Genomic DNA, 26,741 nt, shown 5'->3' with positions numbered 1-26,741 from the left:
AAAAAAAGAAATGGCAAAAATGTTGCTCACAGGAATGGTGAGCAGAAATGCAAGGTGTTTGAGGGGTAGGAATCAAAACTCCTGAGAGGTGATAGGTGATGCATGCTGTCCTGATGCAGAGCCTAATAACAGGAATATGAGGAACAGGCAAGAGACTTAACAGAACAGTTATGAAATATGAAAAGGCCTATAATGTGAAAAAACAGCATTTTTAACTTCCAACACTGCTTTAAAATCCTCAGATAAGATAGAAATTTCTGATTTAAAAAAAAAAAAAAACAATAAACAAACAAAACAACAAAAAACAACTGAAAGAAACTGTCCACATTTAATTAATAGAGAGAGGCAACCTTGACTTATCTTAAAGCCAAACTACAGCAACCGAATGGCCCTGATAGGTCTCTTCATTTTGTTTTACAGGGTGATCCTCTCCGGAACACCAACTTGAAAAGACGCAGCCAGTGATAGAATTGTCAGATAGAAGCTGTCTTTCTGATATTGCTGTCAGATAGAAGCAATAGTGATAGAATTGTCAATTTCAGCAAACTTTTTTAAGAGTAATAGAATGAATCTAGGAACTAGAATCTAGCTAACATTAAAGGAGGATGGCAAGGATAATCATTAGAGGATACTCATACCAGTCCAATAACTAAGCTTAACAGCTGTATTCCAGTATTTCTAAAAGTTAACCCTAGCTAATGCACGATCCTAAGAAAGGTGCTAACACTTTCCCTTTGTGTTGTGTATATATGGTTGTTCAATTGTTTCCTGGAGATATAATTAAAAAAAATAATAATCTGATTCTGAAGTCTGTAGAGTACTGATAAAAGCTTACAGAGGTTAATGGCTTATGATTGCTAATATTTCAGAGCAATTTCCCAAAAATTCACAAGTCACATGGTTTTCAATTGGTCAGGTTCTTTCTGGATCTCAGTAAGAGAGGTGGCTCAACATGTATAGACGGTTAAATGCTATTTCCTGAATAGTTAGAATGTGAGAGTAATGAGTGAATCCTGTGTCCTTTCTGATGCTAAGACTGCTGAGATGTGTCAGCGTCAGACAGTCCTCTTAAAGGTGGCCATGGCATGCTGCACAGAATTCCCATCTGTGGAGAGGTTCAGCACACCTTGCCACCTACCACGCTTTCAGAGTCCTTTTCCTCACCAGACAACCACTCATCTCTCAGCTAAAGGTAATCTTTTTTTCCCACCACTAATTTCTCACCTAAAGAGTGTGAAATGTCCACAAAGAACAGGTCATATATGTCAGAACACCAGGTAGGACCATCTGTACATCCTCTTGTAACATCTGCACATCCTCCACTCTACCTGCAAGCTAGCGTAACAGGGTGTGGGGTCGTGTCATTCAGAGGCCACTCAGGCTAAGTACGGGCACTAGCTAGGGAGGCTTAGCGGGGTCAGAATAGACATCAGGATCACTTCCTCTGTGTTATAATGTCTTCCAACATGGTTCCCACATATAAACCAAAGCTGAGATTGTGCTATAAAGCCACTATTTGTGACTTAAAATATTAAAGAGTTAGAATATTAAAATTTAAAAAAGACTGGACAAAATAAGTGCTGCATTTTTTATCACAGAAGATGAAGCTAGGGCTTTGGATGGGCAACAGATTTATTCTGCATTTTTATAGTCCTAATTCTGAACTAATTTGGTTTGCAATAATTGTACTTTGGCTTTACAAGCCTTAGCCATTTCCCTGTCCTCACTAGTCCTCTAGCACAGTATCTATTCTGGTCTATTTAGGAAGGAGAAACACATAATTGCATTTTCCAAACCTTTGCTCTTTCTGCCTTGAAGGAATCCTGCCAAACCAATAATACCCAGAGAAGGGAACAAAATATGCCTTGGCGCTTTTTGGATTCTTAAATATTTGTTTTAACTAGCATCAACATGCCTTTAAAGTTATTTTTTCACAGTAGGCTAGAAATCCCACATATGTTTCTGAAGAAAAAAAAAAAAGGAAAAAATATAACAGAAAGGGAGGTGTTTTGCACCAGGAGATTCTGGTTAGTTGTTATCCCAGTAACAGGTGCACCAAAGCAGTATATGGCATTATTTAAAAGGTATTTATCAGAGTTAACAAAAAAAAAAAAAAAAAAGGAGAGAGAGAGAGAATAGTGTAGTTAACCTTACCTCCCTTCAGATGCCAGGAATCCCAAGCTGAGCAGCATCAAATCGGCCTCTGAGCAGAAAGCAGCACACTGTGCAGACCCTGTCTGTGGAAAAGGTATCCCCATGTTGGTCATTTGAGTCACTACAGGATTTTCTTAGAAGACAACTCTATTAATTATTTCTACTGCCAAACAGAAAACAGATATTCACATGAGGACTTCTTGCTGTGGTTTTAGATAAAAGCAAGGATGAAGATAGATAAATAGATAAAGGCACGTGCTGTAACTGCCAAGTCCCAAGACTGGGCCGCCTGCAGGCTCCTCTCAATGAGCTGGCCAAGTTTATCCTGCAGCTGAGGGCACCTGCACCACAATAGAGGCCTGAGGAGACCCGGCCTCTAGCAAACTGGGGTGCTCTGAGAGACTGCAAGATCTTGGGGGACTCCTGTGAGAGACTGGCTGCAACAGCAGGTTAGATAGCCACAGGCAAGTGCAGGTAATTGCCCCAGTCTCAGACTGAATCTCACCCCAGTGCGAGATTTTGGAGCTAGGGCCTCACCGTCAGCCAGGTTGGAGTAGTGAGCACCCCGGGTTGTTAAAAATGCTGCTTTTTGGAAAATATTGGTAACCATCAGCCCTAAAGAATCTGTCATTTTTCACTTCCTTAGGTCGTTCAGAATCTCTATGTTCAAAATCTAGCTAGTACAAGTTGTTATGGGCAAGTGGGACTTTCTGATTTTGTCTGATCTCATTTGCAAATGTTGGATTCTGTGACAAATATTCTACTTCCAGAAATTAATTCTAGGCAAACATAATGCTGTAACTACCAAGTGACAGCTTCAACAGTCCTGCCAAGGTGGCAGCTCCTCCCAAGGAACTCATTCTGGATTATTAAAAGCTACTGATTTTTGACATAGCAGGGACTGTATGCATGTAACAAAACAAATACATGAACTAAATGTAAGGAACAAAACTTCTTTCAAGTGTTTTCTTTTTTGACACCATTCTGTAAGCACTTCTCAGCAAGAATGGAGAAAAACCATCAGCAGCCCGATTCCTACATGGAATCCTTTGCTAGAAGCAGTTCAATAGTTATGATGAGGTAGAAGAGCACGCAATCACTGCCAGGCAGCAGGATAATGATGTCACAGGATCACTAGTGGAAATAAAACATTCCTATCGAAAAATTAAAATAAATTTGTATTTGCTGACTCCCACCAGAGGTCAGTCACATCATAGGAATAAAACGAAAGTCAGCAAAGTTTTAAATACTCATTGATTCTCCACACGGTAGAAACTGAAACTCCATTTTTGACCCATTTAAAAGTTATATTTCTACTTGTTTTATTGTTTTATTCATATCTGGGATAAATGCTTTCTATCTTGATTTAATAAAGCAAGTAAAGGAGAAACTATAGAACTCTGGTAAGAAAAGGAACAACTAGTTGAATAAACTCCAGTTTGGCTTTCAGTGATGGAAAAAGAGCAAGACGCATTTCTGTAAAAACCTAAGGCTCTGGTAACTGTAACTAATGCTCCAGATAAGATTTTGTGTGACAGAATTGGATGGCAATAAGCCAGCACGTTTCACCATGATACATTTCTTGATCTCAAAGTCACAGAGAAGTTAGAATTAGGATTTGCTCTTAGTAGTGCAGTAGAGAGAGACACCTTGCATAAAGGAGTCTGTATGTATGCTGAGATTAATCACAACTCTTGGCAGTTAGTAAAAAATTGCATTATTTTTCTAGCTGAAGAAAATAAAACACAGCATTAGAAACTTTGTAGGAAGGAAGAAATTACAGCAAAAATTTTCTCTGTCAGGTGGTATGTGTTGGAGCTGTATGCTTTCCATCCAGTAAACCATATATAAAATGAGATTCTATCTACTTCCACTCAATTTCTTCTGCTAAAAAATAAAAATAAAAAAAGAATCTATTGGAAGTGTCAGGAATTACATAGTAGGACAGCAGACAGCACCCATCTCCTCAGGCAATGGATCCTTTTTATCCAGAGAACAGAATAAGTAGACAGTTCTTTCTTATTTGAACACTACCTGAATAAATTCCAACTGCAGGATGTTGAGTTAGTTTTAATTAAAGAAATAGAGAACTGCCTTTGGAGTTTTAGTTCCCCAATTTGTAGGCTATTCCCCCACTACTGGTATTGCATTGACATAAATAACAGCACTGTTGACACAGTGAGTTGAATCAGGAAACTGTTCTAACTGAAAAATAATCCAAGGAGAAGCAGTTGTTCGGTAAACAAATAAAGTTCCCTGATGCAAGTCACCATCTAACTGCACAAACAACTGGAGGAAGGAAAAAGTAGAAGAGGAAAACAGGCAGGTGGGAAGGGGCATAACTGAATAGGGCTACAAAGCTGGTGAAAGGCCTGGAATGCAAGTCCCATGAGGAGCGGCTGAGGGAGCTGGGGTTGTTTAGTCTGAAGAGGAGGCTCAGGGGAGACCTTGTTGCTCTCTACAACTACCCGAAAGGAAGGTGTGGGAAACTGGGGGTTGGCCTCTTCTCGCAGATAGCTAGTCACAGGACTTAGAGAGGATGGCCTCAAGTTGTTCCAGGGGAGGTTCAGGTTAGAAATAGGAGACGTTTCTTCTCAGAAAGAGCAGTCGGGCATTAGAGCGGGTTGCCCAGGGAGGTGGTGGAGTCACTGTCACCGGAGATGTTTAAGGAAAGGTGCTTAGGGACATGGTTTAGTGGGTGACATTGGTAGTAGGGTGATGGTTGGACCAGATGATCTTGGAGGTCTTTTCCAGCCTTAATGATTCGATGATTTTATAAATGTGCACTGTTGTCCAGTGAACACCTGCAGACTGAAAGCCCACAAGAAGTACCTGATGGCTCCAGGTGGGTGGCATTAAGTCCAGCAGAGTAGATGTCCTGACTCATTGCTGATGGGATTATTCTGTGTGATGTGGGCTCTACAAACAAGTCACAGATACAGCTAAATGGCTCAGGATTCATGACATCTTAAAATGCTTAACTTTTTCTATGATCGGACTGAGGCTGAGTAAATACCTTTTAACCGGAAATTTTTAAGTTTTTAACAACGGGAAGTTTTGAAAAATGAGAACTGGGTGCACAACCAGCCCCTTAGCCTCCACCGAACGCCCCGTGGGCTGTGTGGCCAGCGCCCCTCGAGGATCCTGCCGGTCTCTGGGGCACTCCCAACCCCTCCGAGCCGCCGCCAGCAGCGCTGCCATGACAGTGCAGCGGGCAACCACCACCTGCCCTCCCCGCTGCCTGCCGTTAACGGCTCCAATCGGCGCGCGGCGGGGGCGGGCCGCCCGGGTTGCCGGGGCGACGGGGCTGGGGCGCCCCTGCGCGGCGGCGGCGCTGGCGGTGGGGCTGCGGGCGGGCAGGTGAGGGCTGGGCCGCGGGCACAGGGGAGGCCTCCGGGGGTCTCTCGGGGGGAGCCCGGGGTTGCGCTGGGGTTCGGGGCGCCCCGCTGCCGCGTGCGTTGTCTCCGCGGGTGTGGTTGCGTGGAAACGGACGCTTAAAATCGCGGAAACCGGCGGGGGAGCGGTCTTTGGAAGGGGTAAAAAGGCTGGAGCTGCTCGCCCTGCCTCCGGAGGGAAGGAGGGAGAGCTCTGGGGTTCGCCCTGCTTCCCTCAGCTGGGAGGGACAGAGCTGGATTGGGGGCAGAAACAAGCACGGAGAATTAAAAAATTCTCCAAGTGCAAAAGCAAGGTACGCACTAAGCAAACAAAACTCACGAAGGCCAGCTGAAGCAGGCTCTGCAAATCAAGAAGTAAATATTTAAAGCTGTTTCTTATTAAATAATTCCTCTGATGTCTTAGGGCTGTTCCTTTACGGAGAACTGGTCTGCTTTGGAAGGCTTGAAAGCAGCAGGTGTGAATGACATTGAAGGCTGAGGGAGCTCTTTGGTTGCTTGGGATGCTGTAGTAAAGGTCGCAGTCCTGGATTTCAAAATCAATAAGGGGCCCAGTGTTCTTATCTTAAGCACATCATGATGTATAACACGTATAGCTGAAAATTTGTTTTTGTCGTCCAAACTGGCTGTTTCAGGAATATCTTTGATGGGCATCCACTCAGTCTTTCAAAAACATGTGGTAGAGAGTCCATTGTGCATCTGATTCATTCTAGGGTTTAAATCTCTACTAGAAATGTAGAGCTTGCTGCTTATGTATACCTTGTTTAAAATTTTTCTCATTACGTTCTGCAGTTTTCTGATATTCATAAGGGCGTTTAAGGGCAAGAGTTTTGATAATGAACACACAGTAAATAATCAGATGTTCCTCCAGTATTATTTTGCCTATGTAATTCATGGCAAGCCATAATTCCCATTATTTTAGATTAAAGTTGCTAACCTTTGCACTTCTTTGGTAGCAAAAAAATAAGGGAAATTCCCTTAGGTTGTGCCATTTGCAAAGAACTTTTTGTCTGTGTCTTTCTTGCCTGACTAAAGGCACAGCTGTATAGGTTACTGATATATATTTAAGGTTTGTGTTAGAGAACAAGCACTTTGTAGAGTCTGTTACATTAGCTTTTGTGTTTTACATAGCAGAATGGTTCAAAATCTTCAGTTAAGACCATAGACATCTTTGGCTAATTGTTGTAATCTATATGGGGACGTGGTGATCCAAAGAATTTGAGAAGAAACATAGGTGATACAGAGTAATACTAATAATAAAGTATTAAGGTATCTTGCAGGCATTGTTTTACTTGATGATTTATTGCTAATGTATTAATTACTCTCCCTCACAAGATATCTATTATTTTCTTTCATCTCTTTGTTTCAACCATTGTCATTCTGTGAACTCTATTGCAGCAAATCTGGGAGTCACTGGGCAGCTCTGGCTATTTAAAGGACCCAAAACACAGTGATATAACTGTAATTTAGTCCTCTGCTATAAGGAAAATTTTCCCATAGGAAGAACAACATAAGTCCTCATTGTCTAGTGATCTGTTTAACTCTGTGGGCCAGTATTTATTTCCAACAGCACTAATAGGAGATAGCGTAGGGAAATATTTCTTCTTCGTGCAGTCCTTAAGTCAGAATTGATGTGGACAATACTGCCGCAAATCCTGGTGAAGATACAGCATAACTTATATTTTGCTGTTGTGCTTCTTTTGTATATGCAGTAAAAGAAGAGATGTGAGCGTCAATCCAACATTGAAATTGCAGCAACTGGTTATAAGAGCTGAGAATTCACCAGTAGGATATAGGTACTTCAGTGACATAGAGTGTCATTCAGGATAGCAATTATTTATGGTAGCAGCTGAGCTGTGCTCTGGGCATTGGAGAAAGACGGAAGCTTTGTACGGTATTTTTTCCCCATTTAAGTACTATAATAACTATACCCTGGCTGAATCCATTAGGACTGTTTATTCCTTATCCTGTTCTGGCACAGATTGGAGAAGTTGTTTTTGTTGCTGTGTGTGGCAATTTGATGGACTCTTGAAACCAGTCTCTACCTGCAGTTTGTTTTAGTGAATGGAATTCATTGCATACTTTTGATTTATGTTTGAAGATCTTCAGTTTTGTTTCTGTCTTGGATATGGCTGTTTACATTACTTGCTCCAATTGCACAACGTGTTTTTTGCCTCTTATTCAGTAGCTTCTTAATGAGATGTAAACTTCCTAGCTTGCTGATAGCCTGGACCCTAATCTCTGGTTTAGACTTTTCTGTTTTTTCTTTTGCAATCTGGTTAAAGAATTATTCTGTTGTTGTTAGAGTTGTTTTATTTATTTATTTATTTTTTCTTTACATAGACAAATCAAGATGTAAGAGCACTAATTAATGCTACAGTTTTCATTCTTTTAAATTTCTTTTCTAGTTGCTGACAATTCTCTGAAAGCAGATGTATTGGGAGACTGCTGGTATTGGAATGAGAGAGGATAAATCAGATTCCAGAGATAAATTTCATAAATAAGTTGATATGCCAGGATATAAAATTAAGACTTATTCGAGTGGGAGGTTAGTGTTGAACAGGGCTCTGTAATCATTTGTTACTAACTACAGAATGTTTTCTGTACTTAACTTGCTAGTTCTGAACATGCAGGTGGTTGTATCCTGTTCAGATTTCCAGAGAATGGAGTGCGGTCTTGTTGCAGGTAAAGGGTTTTCTGGTGACAGTGCTTCCTTTGGGTCTTCTTGCTTCTGTGGTTGTTAGGGCACGTGTCCCCTTCAAATGTCTGAACAGAACTGTTAAATCTGCAAACTGCCCTGTAAAAATTGTGTTTTAGAACATTATGTTGGAGACAAACATAACCCAGCATTGAGCTGTTTTCACAGAAAAAAACATCTTGGTCTTGCCTGTGTCCAGTGTTACTTAGCTTTCCAAATTTGGATTGTCAGTTAGCATTGGCAGATCTGAGAGAGGGTACAGTTTGATCACAGACAGCTGGATGCCATCCGCACTTTTTCTATTCAAATTCTCAGCTCACCAAAATCTGTTAATGACTACAGAGAGATGATGAATAGCACAGGGACACGACCAAGCTCTGAGGGATTTTAAATACTTGCTTTGAGCTTCACAGACAGAATTATTTCTTTTTTTTTTTTTTTTCATAAATTTTGTCCTACTTGTAAGTTATGTATTTGTTCTTCAGATGCTGAAAATTGGTTTTTGCGAAGTAAAGTTCTTGACGTGTTGAGATAAATATTCTGAGGAAACCTTTTTTTATTTCTAATTTATATTTAAATATCATTTCTATGGCAGATATTAAATAGCAAGTGCCATTATCTTAACATGCAAATCAGAAAAATACAGTTTTAATAGTTATTAAAATTTTCTTTCAGATGTGTTCGTTATCACTCCAGTCAGAGACTTGCACTACCATTGTCTAAACTTTTTTCTTTGAAAAACATGTTAGAATGGAATGACTTGCATTCTAGCTAGACACATCCTATGGACATGATACAACAAATACAGGTAGTGTCTTTCTTGTTGTGTTAACCATCTGCTGGTAAACAAATGGGTACTTAGCTTTGCGTAAGTCCAAATTTAGTACATGTGCAGTGATTATGTAACTGAGACAAATAATTCAGTATAGAATTAGCTTTAGGTTATAAGGTTAGTTATAAGGTTAGGTTATAGCTTTTCTCAACACATAAGCAGTGTGCCCTTTTTTTTCTAAGAAATTTGAAAATAAAAGATATATAAATTTCTCATTTCTTAAAAGTTGTATGTGCTCTTCACTGAATTTGAATGGAGGTATCTACTGAGCAATAGTAACTGTGATACTGCATACATACTCATTTATATTTTTTTCTTAACAGGTGTTAAAGTTACTTACTTAAAAGGAAAACGAAAAAAAATGACCAAAAGTTTCATTGAATTTGTTTTTCAAGATCCAATTAGGAAGATACGTGATCAAATCCAATCCACTGCTATTGTTGGCAGCTAGAGCCTAATCTTCATAAACTGATAAAGCCCAGTCTTAAAAGAAGCTACGACTTTGTCCTTGCACCCTTACAGGAAGGTTGTTGTAAAGTTCCGTCCCATTGCAAATCTGGTGATGATGGTGCTGTTGCATATGTTACTAACAGCTTATTCTGATCCCTGTGGGGTGGCCTGGTCATCCTGTTTGTGATCTTGTCCTGATTAATCCATACAGCTTGTTGGGAAAGAGCAAATGGGGAGAGGGAGGAGGAAGGAAGGACAACTGATTAGAGCCCTGCTTACGTTTGTACCATCCGTAGCGTGGGATGAGTAGGGGGAGACCTAATTGCTAACTGACCTCGTGGGACATAAGATCACTGTGACAGGTTAGCTGTGTTGTTATCATGTAATTGTTTATTGCACAACCTTACTGTAAACACTTATTTTAGGATTTATTTTAGGATATTTAGGATCTATACATGCTTCTTACTCTAACTGTAAAGATTCATAAAGCATTAATTAGTAAATAAAACCCGAGGGTTTTTAACTGGTTTCTTTACTGTAGATACTGATACAATTATTTTACATAATGTCATACATATTATGAAAGAAAAATAATGCATTTCTATGCTCTTGTAACTTAAGTAGTTTTTTAGATTTTTTTGTTCTTGGGTTTTTGTTTGTTTTCTTTTTTGTCTTTTTTTTTTTGTTGTCTTGAAGTAGACATTAATTCCCTCATTAATTCCTATCCTAAATTCTGTGGCTTCAAAATATGAGAAAAGAACTAATGCAAACTTGTAGCATGTTAATCTTTAGTATATAGTCAGTATATAGTTTCAGTGCTGTGACGGGGCATAGTATGAAATAACACCTACAACCTGGATTGACAGAGAATGAATTTAGTGGACTGGATATTCTCTCGTATGATGAAAAGGCTGAGAGAGCTGGGCTGGCCTGTTTAGCCTGGAGAAGAGAAGGCTGAGAATGGATCTTGTCAATGTATGCAAATATCTTCAGGGAAGTATAAAGATGATGGGGCTGGACTTTTTCCAGTGGTGCCCAGCAACAGGATAAGAGGCAATGGGCTCAAACGGAAACAGAGAAAATTCCTTCTGAGTCTGAGGGAAAACCTCTTTACTGTGAGGATGATGGAGCACTGGAAAGGGTTGCCCAGGGAGGTTGTGGAGTCTCCCCTCTGGAGATACTCAAAACCTGCCTGGACATGATCCTGTGCAACGTGCCAACCTCAGACACTCAGATTGGCTCTGTGATTTTTTTCACAGAATTAATTGAAGTGAATTCAGAAATGATGTGTAAATATAGCCCAATTATTTGAAAATCATTCTTAATTTTGAAATGTGCTTAATGCTACTGTTTTACAGCAAGCATATGTCAAACCTGACTGTTTTAAGAAATGATGTAGGCAAATGTCTGAGTATTTCTCTGTATAAGATTTAAGCAGAAACCTAAACAATGGTTAGAAATGTATTTGGAGAAAAATAGAAACACATAATTGATTTGACACAAGATATCAACTACAGTTTATTAAATAATTGCAAGCTGTCTGGAAAAAGTGGCACGTTAAGATAGGGAGATTTCTTACCCTCTTATTCATGAAAGTCTTTTGTCAAAACTGAAATGAGTTGTTGACTTGAGATGTTGCCAAATAACATGAGAGAACAGTGTCAGCTTGTTTGTTACATCTGAAAATAATCTACATGTCACTGAAATCTTCTATTCTTTGTTTTCTAGATAAGCTATGTATGTATGTTATATTTAGGAATATATTTTAGTGTATAGGGATTGAGGCCACATTACTCTTCAGCTTATCCTCTATGACACATCCCGTGTCATGCCTTTGTAGAGGGCAGTAGCTTAATCTCTTAGTGAAAAGTTACCTGCACAAGTGTCCCAAAGATCAACTTTCATTTCATAAACAAATGGAAGAAAATCATGAATTTTGTAAGTCTTGAATTTTGTAACTCTGAACTTTAACCACACATTTCGATGTTTTTATGCTGAAGTATCACAATTTACCATCACTTCCATTTTATCCTTGTCAGGTTTTTTTTTTGATGTGTGTTTGTTTATGCCTTATAAGCCAAACTTTGGGGCTAATTACTCATCTGTTTTATCTGCATTACTGGAGATAGTGACCAGCTCAGGAACTGTCATTACACTGAAATTGTACATCTATCCTTATTATCATAAAAGGCAGAATGATTAAAAGCAGTTGTAAAAAAAAAAAAATAAATAAACAAAAAACAACAATCCAAAACCTATCTCACTCTTGTTGGATACTGTCTTAAAGGAAATTTTACAGTGTATGTGCTTTCTGTGTTGGTGAAGAGCCACACTTAAAGTAATCAGAGGTCCTCATTGTCAGTGAAGTAAGTCTTCATTTGCAATGCAATCCTCCTCTTGAAGCAAGAGGAAGCTTCTGATTCTGAAATTATATTAAACAGTTTGGTATTCAACTGTTTTGAGACTAACTTGACTTAGGAGTGCAAATAAGGATTAAAGATCCTTGTATATGTGGCTGAATGATCTGCTGTTGCTTCATACTCAGTAGTTCTGTAAATATGCACATTTTCTGTTATCCTTGACAGATTATGCTCAGAAACTAGAGAAGCAATTTCGTGTGAAGTCTCAATATCTGGGACTACAAATGTTATTAAGTGGTAAAGCTAAAAGAAAAAAAAAATAGCATAGCAGAGTACAGACCTCATTTCCCTAATATACACACATTATGTGAAGAATTCCCAAACTTACTGGTTTGTGTGCTGTATTCTATGGTAGCACACAGCTGCTTACTACAATTGTGCTGATCACATATGTAACATCCTTCATAGGAGTTGCTTGTATGTGTAAGTAGAAATGAACGTTATTACCTCCTGTATGACCTACCCACCCAATAAGCTGTATACTCCATCCTTTTCCTTTATCTGCCTAGTTTGTGTTCTTCTTCCTGAATCAGCAAGCTTCTATGTATCCCTGTAGCTTGTGGTTTCAGAGCTTGCAGTTGTGGGGTTCAGTCCATCTACACTTTATATAGTCCTTTGTTTCAGCAGGGGCTTGGCTTATGGAGCATCCAGGTGTCTTTGACACTGGGGAGCTAGACAGTATAGCAGGTGCTCCCTGTCTCCACTGTAGCTTTCGCCTTATTAACCATCCCTTGTTCCACTTCTGTGTGTCCTCCCCATTCCAACTCGCTTGGAGATATCAAGCAGATCAAAACAAGAAAAAACATCTCATGGCACCAAGACAGAAGTTTTCATTTCTCTGTTGGGGTGGAGGATACCAGTGACTCAGTAAGCAGAGGAGGTTTTCAGAACCCACAGCTAGTTGAACGTTATTACCTTCTCAAAGGTAATGCTGCCACGAGCAGCTTCTTCTTGCTAATCAGTGTCATGCTGTGAGAAAATAAAATTGGCCAAAGGGTTGCAAGCTAAAGATCCTTCTAGATCAGAATCCCAAGGTGGTGACCTCTTGCCAGCCTACAGGACTGTCTGACCTGTTGGCGATGTGGATTTGAGAGTGCTGCTACTCTGCATCTCCTGCTTCACCAACACCCAGGCTCTCGTTGGCCTGACCAGCCCATAACTCTCTCTGCAGTCTCCTGTTGTAGGTACCTTTTTCCTCCCAGTGCTGGGAGTTTAACACTGTGTTCAGCAAGCTCTGCTTTGGTGCAGCAGGATAAACTTGGATCAGACTGTGAAAACAGCTAAGTTTGGGGAAAGACATATGAGAAACCTTGTCTGGGACCTCTATCCACACACCTCTGCCCACAGGCTCTAGAGCAGTATTGAAGCTTGGGCCCCTGTCTTTGTCTTTTGCCCAAATTGTGCCATGGGGATGTTGTGCCCGGCCTTGCTGTCTTCCTCCCTTGGTCTCAGATTTGCCTTGTCCTTGTGAACCTGTCTGGTTATCCCTGGACTATCAGGTGAACCTGGTTGCCATCACCAGACCTCTTGACTACCGAGGGGCTGTGCCCCTAATCAGCAAGGCCACCCCCCTGTGTGCCTTGCTGTCACCTTTGGCTCCTGGCTTCAAATCCTTGCAAAGCAGCCTACTCGTGATGCACCCTGTTAGTTTTATCACAAGTGGGTAAGAGCTTTTCTCCTAAAGGAAACTCGTCCTCCAAGCCCAGACAAAGGGATAAGGAATACATATTGCACAGTTATGTGAAGGGGATAAAACAGAGTGTGATCCTGCATTGCCAGACTACCTGCGTGGAGCTGTAGAATTTGGCCTGGCTCATTCACAGCCCTGAGACACAGCCTCAGTGTGACAGTGGGACTTGGTGAAGGCTGTGGTGGTCGGTCTGGACAGCACTCTTGAATACATTCTAATGTAACTGCAGATGCAGAAGGTGCTAAACACTGTGAAGTTATACAAAACAGCGTTACATCCAGAATGCTATTTCTGTATGCGTTTAGTTGGCTTAGTTTGCATATCTCACTTGCCTTATAAAACGTGCGTGGCAATTTAAAAAAGCTGAAGTGCTGCATCTGGCAAGATACCAGAGTATGATCTTTGATTTCTCTAAAGTATGTTTTTATAATTGTATATATTTCTCTAGAAGCCTTATATTACAACTCATAGCTATTGCAATTCCCACCCGAAATGATAAGCTAATGTTTGAGAGAATTAAACAGTAACAGATCTTTTTGACTTGAATCACACATTGACAATATTATTTTCTTTGCATCATATGTTTACATATTAATTAATACATATGCATAAAAACTTTACTTTCTAAAATATAGTTACTTTATCAGAATTGTTCCCTAGGAGGTAAGTCCTGACTCAGAAAAGTGTAAAATAATTCTTACATTTGCTGAGTACCTATTTCCAAAGGGAGGGTTGTAAAATATCTGCATCATAGCGTTTTTCACTAAGTCGATATCAGCTCAAGAATTAAACAATTATTTCTGCGTGAAATGAATAGGATTTGTGTTTTATTCCTTCTGGAATATTTTAAATAGATGTATTGGACAATCTACTTTAAGGCTGTATACACCTTAAAGAAGTCTCTTTTGGTCTGATCTATTCAAATACCTTACTAATCACAGAATCACAGAATTGAAGGGGTTGGAAGGGACCTCGAAAGATCATCGGGTCCAACCCCGCTGCCAAAGCAGGCTCCTTAGAGCAGGCTGCCCAGGTAGGCGTCCAGACGGGCCTTGAATATCTCCAGAGAGGGAGACTCTACAACCTCCCTGGGCAGCCTGTTCCAGTGCTCTGTCACCCTCACTGTGAAGAAGTTCTTTTGTATGCTGGTGCGGAACTTCCTGTGCTCTATCTTGTGGCCATTGCCCCTTGTCCTATCCCCACAAACCACTGAAAAGAGGTTGGCCAAATCCCTCTGTCTCCCACACCTCAGGTATTTATACACATTGGTAAGATCCGCTCTCAGTCTTCTTTACTCCAGGCTGAACAGACCCAGGTCTCGCAGCCTTTCCTCATAGGGAAAAATATCCAATGCTTGAACAAAAACTCAGTTTTTCAGTTTGCTGTATTAGGACTTCGATGTCATGGTACCTTTAGTTGCCCTTAAAAGAGAGAAGAAAAGAAGACTTGCTAGCTGTACAAGTGGATTTTTGGTTAACTGCATGCTAAGTGATTTAGGAAACATTTAATAATGTTAAATTTAGTTATAGAAAATTAAGGGATTATATGGTTTGAGATTTTTCACATATCTTTATTGCAATATCAGTACATGGAGTTTTACTTCATCCTCCACTGGATTACTAATGTGCCTACAGAAATAGTTTTGCCAGCAGTTGGAGACGGATGCAGGAATAGGCAAAGATAATAGGCCTGCGATGCATTTGCAGCTACTAGTCTTCCTTGTCTTATTTTTTTCATATATAATTGAGACAAAGCTTTTTGCTTTATTTACAGGTAATCGTAACAGTTTTGAGCAGTTTAAGTTCCCATCCACTGTCACATGAAGATTTTAATTGCATCTGTACCTTTGAGCTGAAAGTATCACCAGTTTGTTGAAAGGATAATACAGTATCCCTATTCATTTAGTCCATGCTGCCCTGATGATCCTGACACTAAATGTGAGCCGGTGTTAGGTTCTCTTGACAGACTCGTCGTACTAACGTGTTGGTGTTGAGACTAGAAAACTCAGTTCACGTATGTTGTGGGACTGCTGTAGGCTTTGAACAGCAACAAAGCTCAGTTAGTGCTGAACTAGGGGTGATGATTAACATCATTTGGAATCCTGAGTAAGGTGCCCTTATACAGAGGCAAAGCAGCCTGAAAGCAAAGGCTTTCCTAAAAATGGTAATATAAATCTGTTTGAAATTGTGATTTTAGGGTGTAACAAGCAGTAATAATGTGGGTATGATTCGTTTAGCATACTGTAAAATTTTCATTCCCAAGAGAGGTACATCAGTAACACCTTTATCATTTAGTCATAGACCAAGACTACTGTCAGGCATTTCTTCAGCTGCGTGAGTAGATGTGTCTGAATTAATCCTGTATTTCCCATACATTTTATGAGATCGCAAAGTGCACAGAATTGTTCGTTGCTTGTGGTTGAGGTGAAGTCAAATAGGCAAATATTGAGGCAAATAATCTGAAAAGTTTCAGTAGTAGGGTGGGAAGTTCCTTTTCGTTCTCATGTGTTTGTCTGGAGGACTACATGACAACAAACCATCTTTTGTTAGTCTGGGAATGCCACTTCCCAGAAATGTAGTGGGTGTCTTGATTTAATTTTTGTGTGTTTGTTTTTTTTCCCTGGGGTGTCATAATTTCTGACTAAGAGGTTAAAAAGTAAAAGTATTGCTTCTATTCTTCATTTGCCTGCTGTGTATCTGAGAACTTCTTTATGTGATAGCCTTAATGGAAACTGTGCTGGAATAGGACTGATGCTGACACCAAGGTGCGTACTGGTGTTGAGGGAATTCTGCTCTTTTAAAACAGAGTAATGTTGACCACCAACTCCGAGTTAATATCCGGCACTTCAGGCTGCTCTTTTCTCATTTTGCTTTGTTTATTTCTTGATTGAACAATTCTAGCTTTTGCATTTATTGTATTAATAACTGTGGGGAAACAACTCGTTAATCCAGTCCAGAAGGGCATGGGTCGTCTGGGTTCTAAGCTTCTTAAGGAATTGGGATTTTTATTTTAGTTCTCTGGAATCTCTTGAGGATTTGGTAGTTGCTGTAACCACACAGCTGGAAAGCTTTGTATGATAATGTCCTAAAGAGCACAGCTGATGAAATGTGCTGCTGCAGTACTGAATTGTGGTGTGAACAATACATCTTTTATTCCCCTTCCCACCTCTTTTTTTTTTTCCTTGGTACACTGCACTGTCTGACATGAAACTCAGGAGCATACCAAAAAAAATTATAATTAGCTGCTGAAAGAATAAATAGTCAGATCTCTGAGACTATCCTGAGGGAGAGAAAAGAAGCATTCCGATGAATTAGGGAAAATCAGGCTTTCTAAATTTACCAGCCCGTGCTGGTGGCTGTAGACAAGCCTTTCAGGCTCTGCTGGCTGTGATGGAAATACAGTGCTTTTGTGGGTTTTTGTTTGTTTTTTTTTTTAATGTTGTTAAACATAGAATGTTCTGCATTTGGAAAGGTCGTGGCCACTCCTCCTCTGCCAGTTGAAGCCACTCCCTACATAACCCAAACACGTTACACTCCATGATTCTGAAGGTATTTTACATTTTAACACTAGCTTTTGTGCACTGAACCACATTTCAGTACATTTTGGGGAAAAAAAAGAAGAGGATTTTTTTTTTTTTAGGAGGCAAATAAGAATGATTCAAACAGCACCTCATTTTCAGAGCTCAGAAGCACTGTAAAATCAAGCTTGAAGCACTGACCAGCTTTAATTTAAAAGACAACAATATATAATGCATATTTGTTTTAGTGCTGGTTTCTGTGTTCCAGTTCAGAATCCAACACATAGATAGCATGTAAATTGCTGCTAACAGTTTTTCAGATTATATATTTAAGAATTTAAAGCTTATTGGTATAGAATCATGTCACAGAGTTCAGATCTGATCTCTGGGTAGCTTGTAGTCTTGAATAAAGTTTAGCACCGAACTCATCGTACTTGCATATGTTCAGGTTCTGTATTTTTAGTTTCCACTGTGCCTTCTGTCATGGCTTGGATGACTTACATTTCCCACTGGTTTGATGAAGATGATTGGTATGAAGGACAACAACGAGTAAGATTTGTTTAAATTAATATTTTCTCTTTTTATCTCCATTGTTTCTCTTCTTTAAGCTGCTGTTTATTACATTGCTAGTACCAAAAATAATGTTTCCATGGTACTAAGAAGGGATTTTTTTAGTAATTTTAATGGGATCTAGAATCATAGATAATGACATCTAAAATGATTTTAAAATGTTTCTAGCTGGATGAAATATATTGGAAGTTCGGTGGACAGCTGTTTGTATTTTTAGTTTGCATAATTTAATGACTAGAATCCTTTAATATCTAATGAGATAGAAATCAAGCACTTAAGCTCCTTGTATGAGGAGGAAATAATATACTGTGCATGGAATAAACTAATTATAGGTGTTAATTGAATAAAACCAAGCAAAACTGGGGGAGATGAAATTCATCTAGGTTCATTTCCAAGCTGTACCTTGGATATTTGTACATTTTTATCCTAACATTTTTCTGAAGAGGAGGAGTGGTTACTATAGCAACATTTGCAGGATATCTTGAATTCTTTTTATGTTTATTAACTGCATGCCTTGGGCAAGCTTGATCTACTGCTGCTTTCACAGATTTAGGGTGAGAAGTGAACATAAGTCACGTTTCTTGCACTGTATTAAGCTCCTTTACATAACCATGTATTTTTGTAATTTCTATTCCTCATTTTGATAGTATGTTCTTAGCTATTGAATCAGAATGCAGATGATGCTACTGAAACATAAGAGACAGCAGCTTTTTTTATTGTATTGTCATGTATCACTTAGTAATGCCATTTATATGTTCGTAAATATTTAAAAACTAGCAGATTTTTAATGCTTTTTCAACTGTTGTAATTTTATATGTCTCTTACCATATGAATGTCTCAGATGTGGAATAATCTGTTAATAGCTGCTCATCGGGGACTCAGATGTAAGATGTGTCCAGAGGTAAATTTGTCTGTTATCACAAGTGCTTTCTTGGCAAGTAGCCAGCACAAAAGCAATCTTCTGGTGATTGTGATAGCTCTGGGTTGGAAGATGAGAACAGAATTCTTATGGAGGGTATGAGATGTTTTATAGCGAGATAAGACGTGGTTATATGTATCATATAAGGCATCTGAAAGCTGGAGTTCTAGTACCAGATAAATAATTAATGCTCTAGTTTTGTTACCACTGTTATGTATCTCAGTTTGATTGTATGTAGCTCAAGATTCCTGGAGATGTATTAATGAATCATCAGCATTTCTCCTTAGTCTGTTTCAAACCCTAGTATTTCTATTCAGATTGTCTTTGTAAAGTTGCACATTACAAGATTCTCTCATTAAACTTTACAAGTAGTGTAGTCAAGAAAGTCAAGAATGCTCCTTTGCAAAACTTTTGCCAAGTTAGTTTTTGTAATGTTAAATTATTATTCTTACATTTTCTAAGCAGGGTATCTGTCTTAGATTAATGTTTTGACTTTAATTTCGGATAAGAATTTGTATCTGTTTAAAATTCTTATAGTCATGTCCATGAGATGCTTCTCTGTGTGTTGTGGAAGAGGAATTTGAAATTGTGGAGGGTTTATGAGTGTGGATTATAAATATAAAAATACATCCTTAGCAATGTTTTCATAGCTAGTCAAAGTGGCTGAGTTAAAACTTCATGCAGCAGTTACTTTATTGTAATTTCTAATACCTGAGTGCTTGGCTTTGAAATAGCATTCTGTTACTGTCGATTCCCTTGGATATGATTATATACTTCTGACCTGAAATATAAAGAGAGACATTTGATCAAAATTGTGTTTCAAATTTTTTTTTTTTGTCATTTACTACATATCCTTGCCCCATGTCATCAGACATGGGCAAAAATACCAGTTTGCAGAAGGACAATTTTGATTATAATTGCACAAATGATGTATTCGTGCCTGTACAAAGGGATTAGGGGAGCAGGTGAATGGAAGAATCTCTGTTTGCTGAGCTGGCACATAGTACTTTGGCTCTGTGTTTATTGTGGAGGTTTAAAATCATTGTGAAAACTAGTAGAAAGTTTTGCTTTTTTTTTTAAAAAAAAAAAGTGTGCTTTTCCTAGTCAGTGTCTGAATAACTGATTATGCTCATTTTGAACACTTGTTAGGTTGTTTTCCGTACATTAGGAGATTTGCAGCCAGCATTTGCGTAACATGAATCTAGCCCAGGTTTCTGATATTTTTGAAGAATCTTGCTGAAATTCAAAGCCTTTTTCAATTTTTCAGTACACTGAAAATGGAACTCTCTTCTTGTCTGTGATTACTCCTCTGACCCTGCAGGAGCCGCAGCCAATCTGTGCGCTGTGAAGTGTGCACAGAAATGGAAAACTTTCTGATTTTTTTGCAGAGAAGCATACAGTCTTTCTGTCTGTAAGCTGGTCAGTGTTAAACTAACAACCAACCTGACACTTTAACAAGCAGTAGACTACCTAGGTTGAATCTTGATGGGAAGTATGAAATGCTTAACTTCTGTAAACAGCACTAAATATGTAAATCCCCATAGTTATTCTACATTGTGACTGTCAGGATTAATGTAGGCTTCTTTGCTCATCTTTTCCTCAGAAATGATTGCTTGAAGTAGTACATGTACAGTCTTGGTAAGGCTGTTTAGAGATCTATCTTAGCAACTGCAGTTTGATTTTCCGTATCAGGAATTGAAACTTCTTTAGAATTTTGTGGTACTCCACACATAGAAGAAGGAATTTTTGTTTAAAGGGAATAGCTCAACTGATACTGAGATATCTGGTTCTTAAGCAATTAAAATTGATATATGACATGGCCATCTATTTCTTTGTTTCTGACCTTTATTTCCTGTGGATCTACTTAAATCCATGACAGGTGCTCTTCGACAGTATTCATCAGTTTTTCATAGTGTCAGTCAAACTTCTCAGTCAGATTCTTCATAGTGTAAGATTTCTTCTCATCTTCTGATGTGCTTACTTTTACTTTTGAGGTTCCCCAAATTCATAAATTGACAGAAATATGTTTTATTGCTAGGATTATGAGATGTGGAATTGTGAATATTCATCTACATGAATCGGTATTTTGTACCAATATTTTCATACTTTTATGAACATTGAATATAATTCAAAAAATACACTAATTTCTTAATGTTTCTGGAAGAATCATTTGTTTAGAGTTTTGGGGAGGTTCATTGTTCTGTTTAGCAGGTTTAATTTGTCATTGACTTCTAAGTTGCCTATGTATAAGAATACTTCCAATTATCCTTTATTTGATTCTTTCACCTAAATCTGGGTAGATTATTAACCAGATTTAATTTCTTAACATGGCAATAATGTGCTTGGTGTTTTCCCTCTCCTTTGGAAGAGGACTAGCACTAATTACTCTTCCATTCTTGCATAATGCTTGGTGCTACTGAGGCAGGCACAGTCAGGTTGGTTTCTGCTCTGTCTTGCAGACGTGAAGAGACTTCTTGTTATGCTTAAAGACCTCCATGTTTTTAACGAGGTAAATTCTTTGTCCGGTGCTTCAAACTGGCCCAGTTGAATAGGGCAATGAATGTGAAATGCCGTGGTTCACACATCGTGTTTTCATCTCTAATGGATTTTCCTACAAGGATGGACACCTATGTCGAATGTTTTTGAGACTTTTTTTATGTCAGTAAAGTAGGTCTTTAATTATGACATTATCATTGACATTGACAAAAATGGGGACAGTGGACTGGATGAGAGATAATACTGGTGTGTGCCACCCCTACAGGTGTGACAGCAAGTTTTCCTTGTAAGAAAACATACAGACTTAATTGGAAGATAGTGACGATAGAACTAATGGAAGCAGAAGCACTTGACACCTGAGTACATACAGCTGCTCCAGCTGGATTAACCAGCCTTTTGGTCTATACAGAAGTGTAATGATTAGCATATGGATACTGTATATTCACTTCTGTGCTCATGCCACATTGTAGATGTACTCATATGGACCCCAAAGGCTCACAGTGTGGGTGCACGTTATTTGTTGTGCTTGATGGTTGTAAGTTTGGGAATACTTGCAATGTGCAAGCGTAGCTCCTGATAATTAAAGGGTGCCAATTGATGGATTTAAACAGCTGTTATTAATGTGTAAATGTTGCTGTAGTACAGTCAGGAAAAAAAAAAAAAAAACAACAACAAACAATGAAATGCACTGAGTACCTGAAGCAGAGGAAAAGGAATTAGTTTGGAATTAAAATGGTGCCTGTTAAAGAGCTGCAGTTGCCAGGCTACTGACACTGCTGCTGTGTGTGTGGGGTGCGACACAATGCTCAGTCTTTCCTCCTGCATCCTTTAGTAACTGCATTATTCTGTGAACATCAAGGTTTAGTTCCTTCATCTGTCAAGTTAAGTGATTTCATTCGACAGCCAGAACAAGATTTTACATTTTTGGGAGCAGCAAGGTATTGGAATGAACATGGAAATTCTTAAGTGGTTTACAAAAAATGATACCTATGCTAAGGTAGGGATTATTAGGCATTTATCTCTAAGTCATTGATATATAGCCATGTCTATGTACCTAGTCCATTCAGATGTTATTTTTAAATAATATTACCTCTGTGGTATACAGAATTTCAATTTTTTTTTCCTATATTTAGCAACAAGAAAGGACTTAAAATGTTGCTGCTCATGCCAATTGAAAAAAAAAAAAAAAGGTTTTGTTGTCCTCCCTCTTCCCCTCATCTCCTTGGAAACTATGGGCATCCTTTGATAGCTTTCCCAGTGCAGTATTTTTATATGCACGTTTTTTTCAGTGTATTCCTCAGAGCCTAATATAATTTTTTGTATATCCTTTATTTTGAAAGAAAATATTTTTTAACAAAAGATGAAAAAAATCTCCATTATTTAAAATGCAACATGTGTGGTCATATATATGTCTATAATATATATACCTTTATATTGCATTTGTAGATTTTTTGCCATTTTACTCACGTTGTTTTGGTGAATGCTGTTTTATCCCACGTACTATAAGCGTGTCCAACAGAAATCTATAATGGCTGAAAAGATCTGTGGGAAACTGCTTTGATACAAGGTACTTGAGAGATATAACAGTGTCACGCAACTGCGATTTCTTCTTCAAGATACAATTATACCACATTTCAAAGCAAATGTTTCTTACTAATTACAATATATTTAAAGAATAGGGAGTGGGAAATATTAACAAGGTTAAAACTGCACATATTAGCAAATAAAGTTTAAAGTGCTTTTTAGAATACAGCTCAAAATACTTCACATATGCAATGTAATTTAAGTTGTGAATATTTTTTCTTTTTTTTTTTAACCTAAGGAAAAAACTGTATCAGGAATCAAAGTTTAATAATGCTTCTTAGGCATAAGCTACTAAATGGAGTGAAATAATGGAGTATCACAAAGCAGCATTTTTTATCCAAATGGTAGTCTTATTGAGGGGACATTTTCATTTGGATATCAGATTTTAAGAAGAAAACATAATACCAAAAAATGGTTGCTTTAAATTTAACTTATGAGTGAGGTTTCTTATGGTGAATTTCTTCAAAAAAACATTGAATTTACCTTTTGTCTTTAATGTAAGTGTGGAATAAAGAGAAAGCGTAGTCAGATGTGTTCTTTTATTTGGGAAACAGTACTTAGTGCAGCATACCCAGTAAAACTTACAGGCATACATTTAGAACTAGGCTGAAATACTTTTTTAGCTATTTGATGACAATGATTTTTGATCATGATTAGTGTAGCCTGAAATCTAATCAGTGACGAATGCATTTGGAGACTTAAAATCCTTCTCAGCTGCTTAGAATAATATTTTCCTATGTTTCTGTGTTTCCTGTCTTTATGTAGTCAACAATTATGTTCCTCTCTCATATGAAGTTGAAAAAGACAATCTTCTGATTATGCTAACAGGATTTATTTTTTTTTAATATAGATTACTGTGGAATCCTACAAGACAGATCTGTTGGTAAAATGGAAAAAAAATTAAGAAATTCTGGTTTATCATCTATACGAGTTGTTAACTTCCAGTTAGTTTTGCCTGTAATCAAACCATGAACAAAATTTAAAATATTTAAAATATTTTCTTACAGATTAAACTTCATCAAATCAGGAATATAATAGCTCCCAGGTAAAGAAAGAAGGTAAAAAAAAAAAAAAAAAAAAAGAGAAAAGAGGATCTGTACAAAATATGAGACAAATCTGTTGTTAATTATATGAATATTTGTGGACTATTAATTTTTAAAGAAGAGTTCATTTTTTAATCACTTTTATATGCAGTAAACCTGTAAATTAAATCTATGATAATCTAATATTATGTATCTATCTTCTGATTATTCACGTGTTTAGGTTCTGTTTGTTTTTTCCAATTTTCATTATTTTTGTGTTCACATATCCACAGTTTTAATTGTTAGACCACCATTTTCTGAGTTTTGGTTCATTATGCTGTTTTGCCTTTTAGTAAATTTTTATGTAATCAGATGGATGACTTTAATTTCAGAAAACATGGCTGTTAATGGTACCAGCTATTTTTTCATCATGACTGGAAGAAATCTTTGTTGCAGTTCTAAATGCCCAAAATACAAATATTTCTGAATGTGATTGATACTTTAATTGTAAAGAAAGGACCTTTGGATTTTGTAATCTTACTAAGATTACTAATCTTACTTAGAATCTTACTAAGTGGCAAAATCAGAAACTTGGAGACTATTTACTTTTGTCAGTTTGTGAGAGTGGGGGTGGTGATGATGATTGTTTAATTAATAAGATAAATTAATTTCCTAGGGACTCTTATTGATAGCACGAGAAGGATTGTAAATGAACTGCAGGGTAATGCAATTTATAGCATTTACGGAATGTTTATGTGCCAAGTATATGCCCCAAGCACATAAGAAAAAATGGAAAATAAAATTAATCATTCAGCTTCATTTTCATCCCTAGTATGTATGCATTAAAATGAAATTCCAATAATACTTTTGTCATAAGTTTTTGTCAACATAGCCTGTTAATTCCCTTTGCACTATAGGTCACTGTTGTAGTTGTACAAAAACAACCCTTATGCTTAATCAACAATTGCTTTTAGCGTTGCTTCATATCAAAAGTCGTCTTTTTTTTTAATTCCCTCTCCTTTGTGGGGCTTAAATTGACCTGATGCTTGGTAAATTGACCATAACTCTCCTCACCTTTTATGTTTATAGGCTCAGTTCCTTGAGTTAAAGACCCCATCCTCCTTACTCCATATAGTGTTTTTCTACATAATGTCCCTCAGTCTGTTTACCAATCCACAATATAAGTATGTCCTTAAATGGGACATTCTTTAGTGTAGTTGCAGATGTTAAATTGTCATGTCTGGACCTTACCTGAGCCCGCGCTGAAGCATGCGGCGATATGGTGAAACTCAGTAAAATTTTCCTCCACCCTTCTGTCCAAGAAGAATCTTTTCTAGAGGTGCTCTTACTGATGCGAGTACAATTGTTTTCCTTGAATTCCTTCTGCAGTCATTTGGACTTTGTTCTGACACTTGGATCACCATGTCGTGATCCACCTAGTCATCTTTATCAGCCTCAGTTGCAGTTGTTAGGCTATTGGAGTGATCAAAAAGTCATAAGTATGTCTTCAGGTTGATGGAGTTGGCATTGCATCTGTTTGCAACTGGGTTGAACCTAGCTGTGTGTCACATGAAGACTAGTTTCTAAGTGAAGTCAGAGATTCTGTAAAAATTGGTGGCCTTCCCTACTTGTCTGCTGTAAATAAATTCACTGAGGCTCATTGTGAACTTTTTCTTGCATCTCAGAATCACGGAATGGTTGAGGTTGGAAAAGACCTCTAGAGCTCTAGTCCAAACCCCACCCGTGCTTGAGTGGGGCTGCCTGGAACAGACCATGTCCAGACAGCTTTTGAGTATCTCTAAGGATGGAGAATCCATAACTGCTCTGGGCAACCTGTGCTGGTGCTCAGTCACCTGCACAGTAGAAAAGTGTTCCGGTATGTTTAGGTAGGACCTTGTGTTTGAGCCTGTGCCCATTGCCTCCTGTCCTGTCACTCAGCACCACTAGAGTCTGGCTCTGTCTGTACAGCCTACCTTCAAATATTTGTACAGACGGATCCTCCGTGAGTATTCTCTTCCCTGAAGAGTCCCAAGTCTCTCAGCCTTTCTTCGTGAGAGAGGTGCTCCAGTCACTTACTCATCTTCAAGTTCCTTCATTACATTCTCTCCACTAAGTCCATGTCTCTCATGTACTGGGGAGCCCAGAACTGGACCCAGTATTCCAGGTGTGGCCTCACCAGGGCTGAGTACAGGGGATAACCTGCCTTGACCTGCTGGCAGCAATTCTCATGCAGCCCAGGATACCTTTAGCCTCTTTTGCCACAAAGGCATGGTCCCTCCAGTATTCCTATTACTACCACTTTCATGGTTTATGTATAAAAATAGCACTAAAAATTTGTTAACATACTACATAAATACTTATACTTTAATGAAGTGAGCCTCTCCTTAGAGGAGGCACTTTTTCTGTTCAAAGTGTTTTGTTTTATTCTTGTAAGCATATAACTATGCTTAATAAATAATAATTTAACTAAACTATTTCTTGATACTTTACTTTCGTATCTCGTAAAAGAAAACTTTGAGTTTTCTGCTTCTTAGTGAGTTTTTACTCTGAGCTCCAAGTTTGATATGGTCTATAAATGTAATTATGGTTGAAGTTATGCCAGAAGGTAGTTCCATATGCAATGACACTTGCATTTCTCAAACATATAAAATAAAAAAATTAACCTGTACTAATCTAAGATTACTAATAATTGTCACTACCTCAATAAAATAGTGAGAAACTAGTGCCTATCCTGTCACTAATACATGCATATGGAATAGCCAAGCTATCCACAGATAAAACCTTAGCAGAATTCTTTCTTCACATGCATCTAAATGACTTGCCAGATTTCCTTAATAAATAAAAAACAAACAAGCCCTGTTGTGTTTTTTTTTTTAAACAAAATAATTAATGAAGTCTTGATGAAAAGTGCCTATTGATAGGAAATTCTTTTCCTAATTTAGTGTGCTAGGAAAGTATGTGTTTGTATTGATTTGTTATGTTTCATCTTAGTAGCAT

General features: G+C 38.1%; 1 protein-coding gene and 1 long non-coding RNA gene across 7 annotated transcripts in view; one reads left to right on the top strand and one right to left on the bottom strand.

Moving 5' to 3' along the window:
* Positions 1-326: 326 nt before the first annotated feature.
* Positions 327-5,395, bottom strand: LOC121069524. 2 transcript variants are annotated; one of them, XR_005819478.1, is made up of 5 exons: positions 5,171-5,395; positions 4,987-5,073; positions 3,936-4,041; positions 2,155-2,237; positions 327-501 (listed from the first exon to the last, which is right to left on the bottom strand). It is a non-coding gene; the product is annotated as an uncharacterized LOC121069524 (long non-coding RNA). The 2 variants fall into 2 exon arrangements; XR_005819477.1 differs by having other exon boundaries at positions 4,987-5,395.
* An 83-nt stretch (positions 5,396-5,478) lies between these two features.
* The window catches only part of WDR17 (WD repeat domain 17), a 59,700-nt gene continuing 38,437 nt past the window's right edge, over positions 5,479-26,741 (top strand). The window contains exon 1 of one of the 5 annotated variants that reach the window (XM_040555887.1): positions 5,479-5,514. Coding sequence is in view for 3 of the 5 variants with exons in the window: in XM_040555889.1 (XP_040411823.1) it covers positions 17,637-17,702 (66 nt within the window). In the remaining 2 variants the exon portion in view is untranslated. Of the gene's footprint in view, positions 5,515-5,552; positions 5,843-16,870; positions 17,703-26,741 lie in introns of those variants that run through there. The other 4 variants (XM_040555888.1, XM_040555889.1, XM_040555885.1 and 1 more) reach the window with 4 other exon arrangements.

Source organism: Cygnus olor, chromosome 4, assembly GCF_009769625.2.
Source record: "Cygnus olor isolate bCygOlo1 chromosome 4, bCygOlo1.pri.v2, whole genome shotgun sequence".
Taxonomy (NCBI): Eukaryota; Metazoa; Chordata; class Aves; order Anseriformes; family Anatidae; genus Cygnus; species Cygnus olor.
The sequence above is the reverse complement of the archived record's forward strand: the minus strand, read 5'-3'. Positions and strand labels throughout refer to the sequence as shown.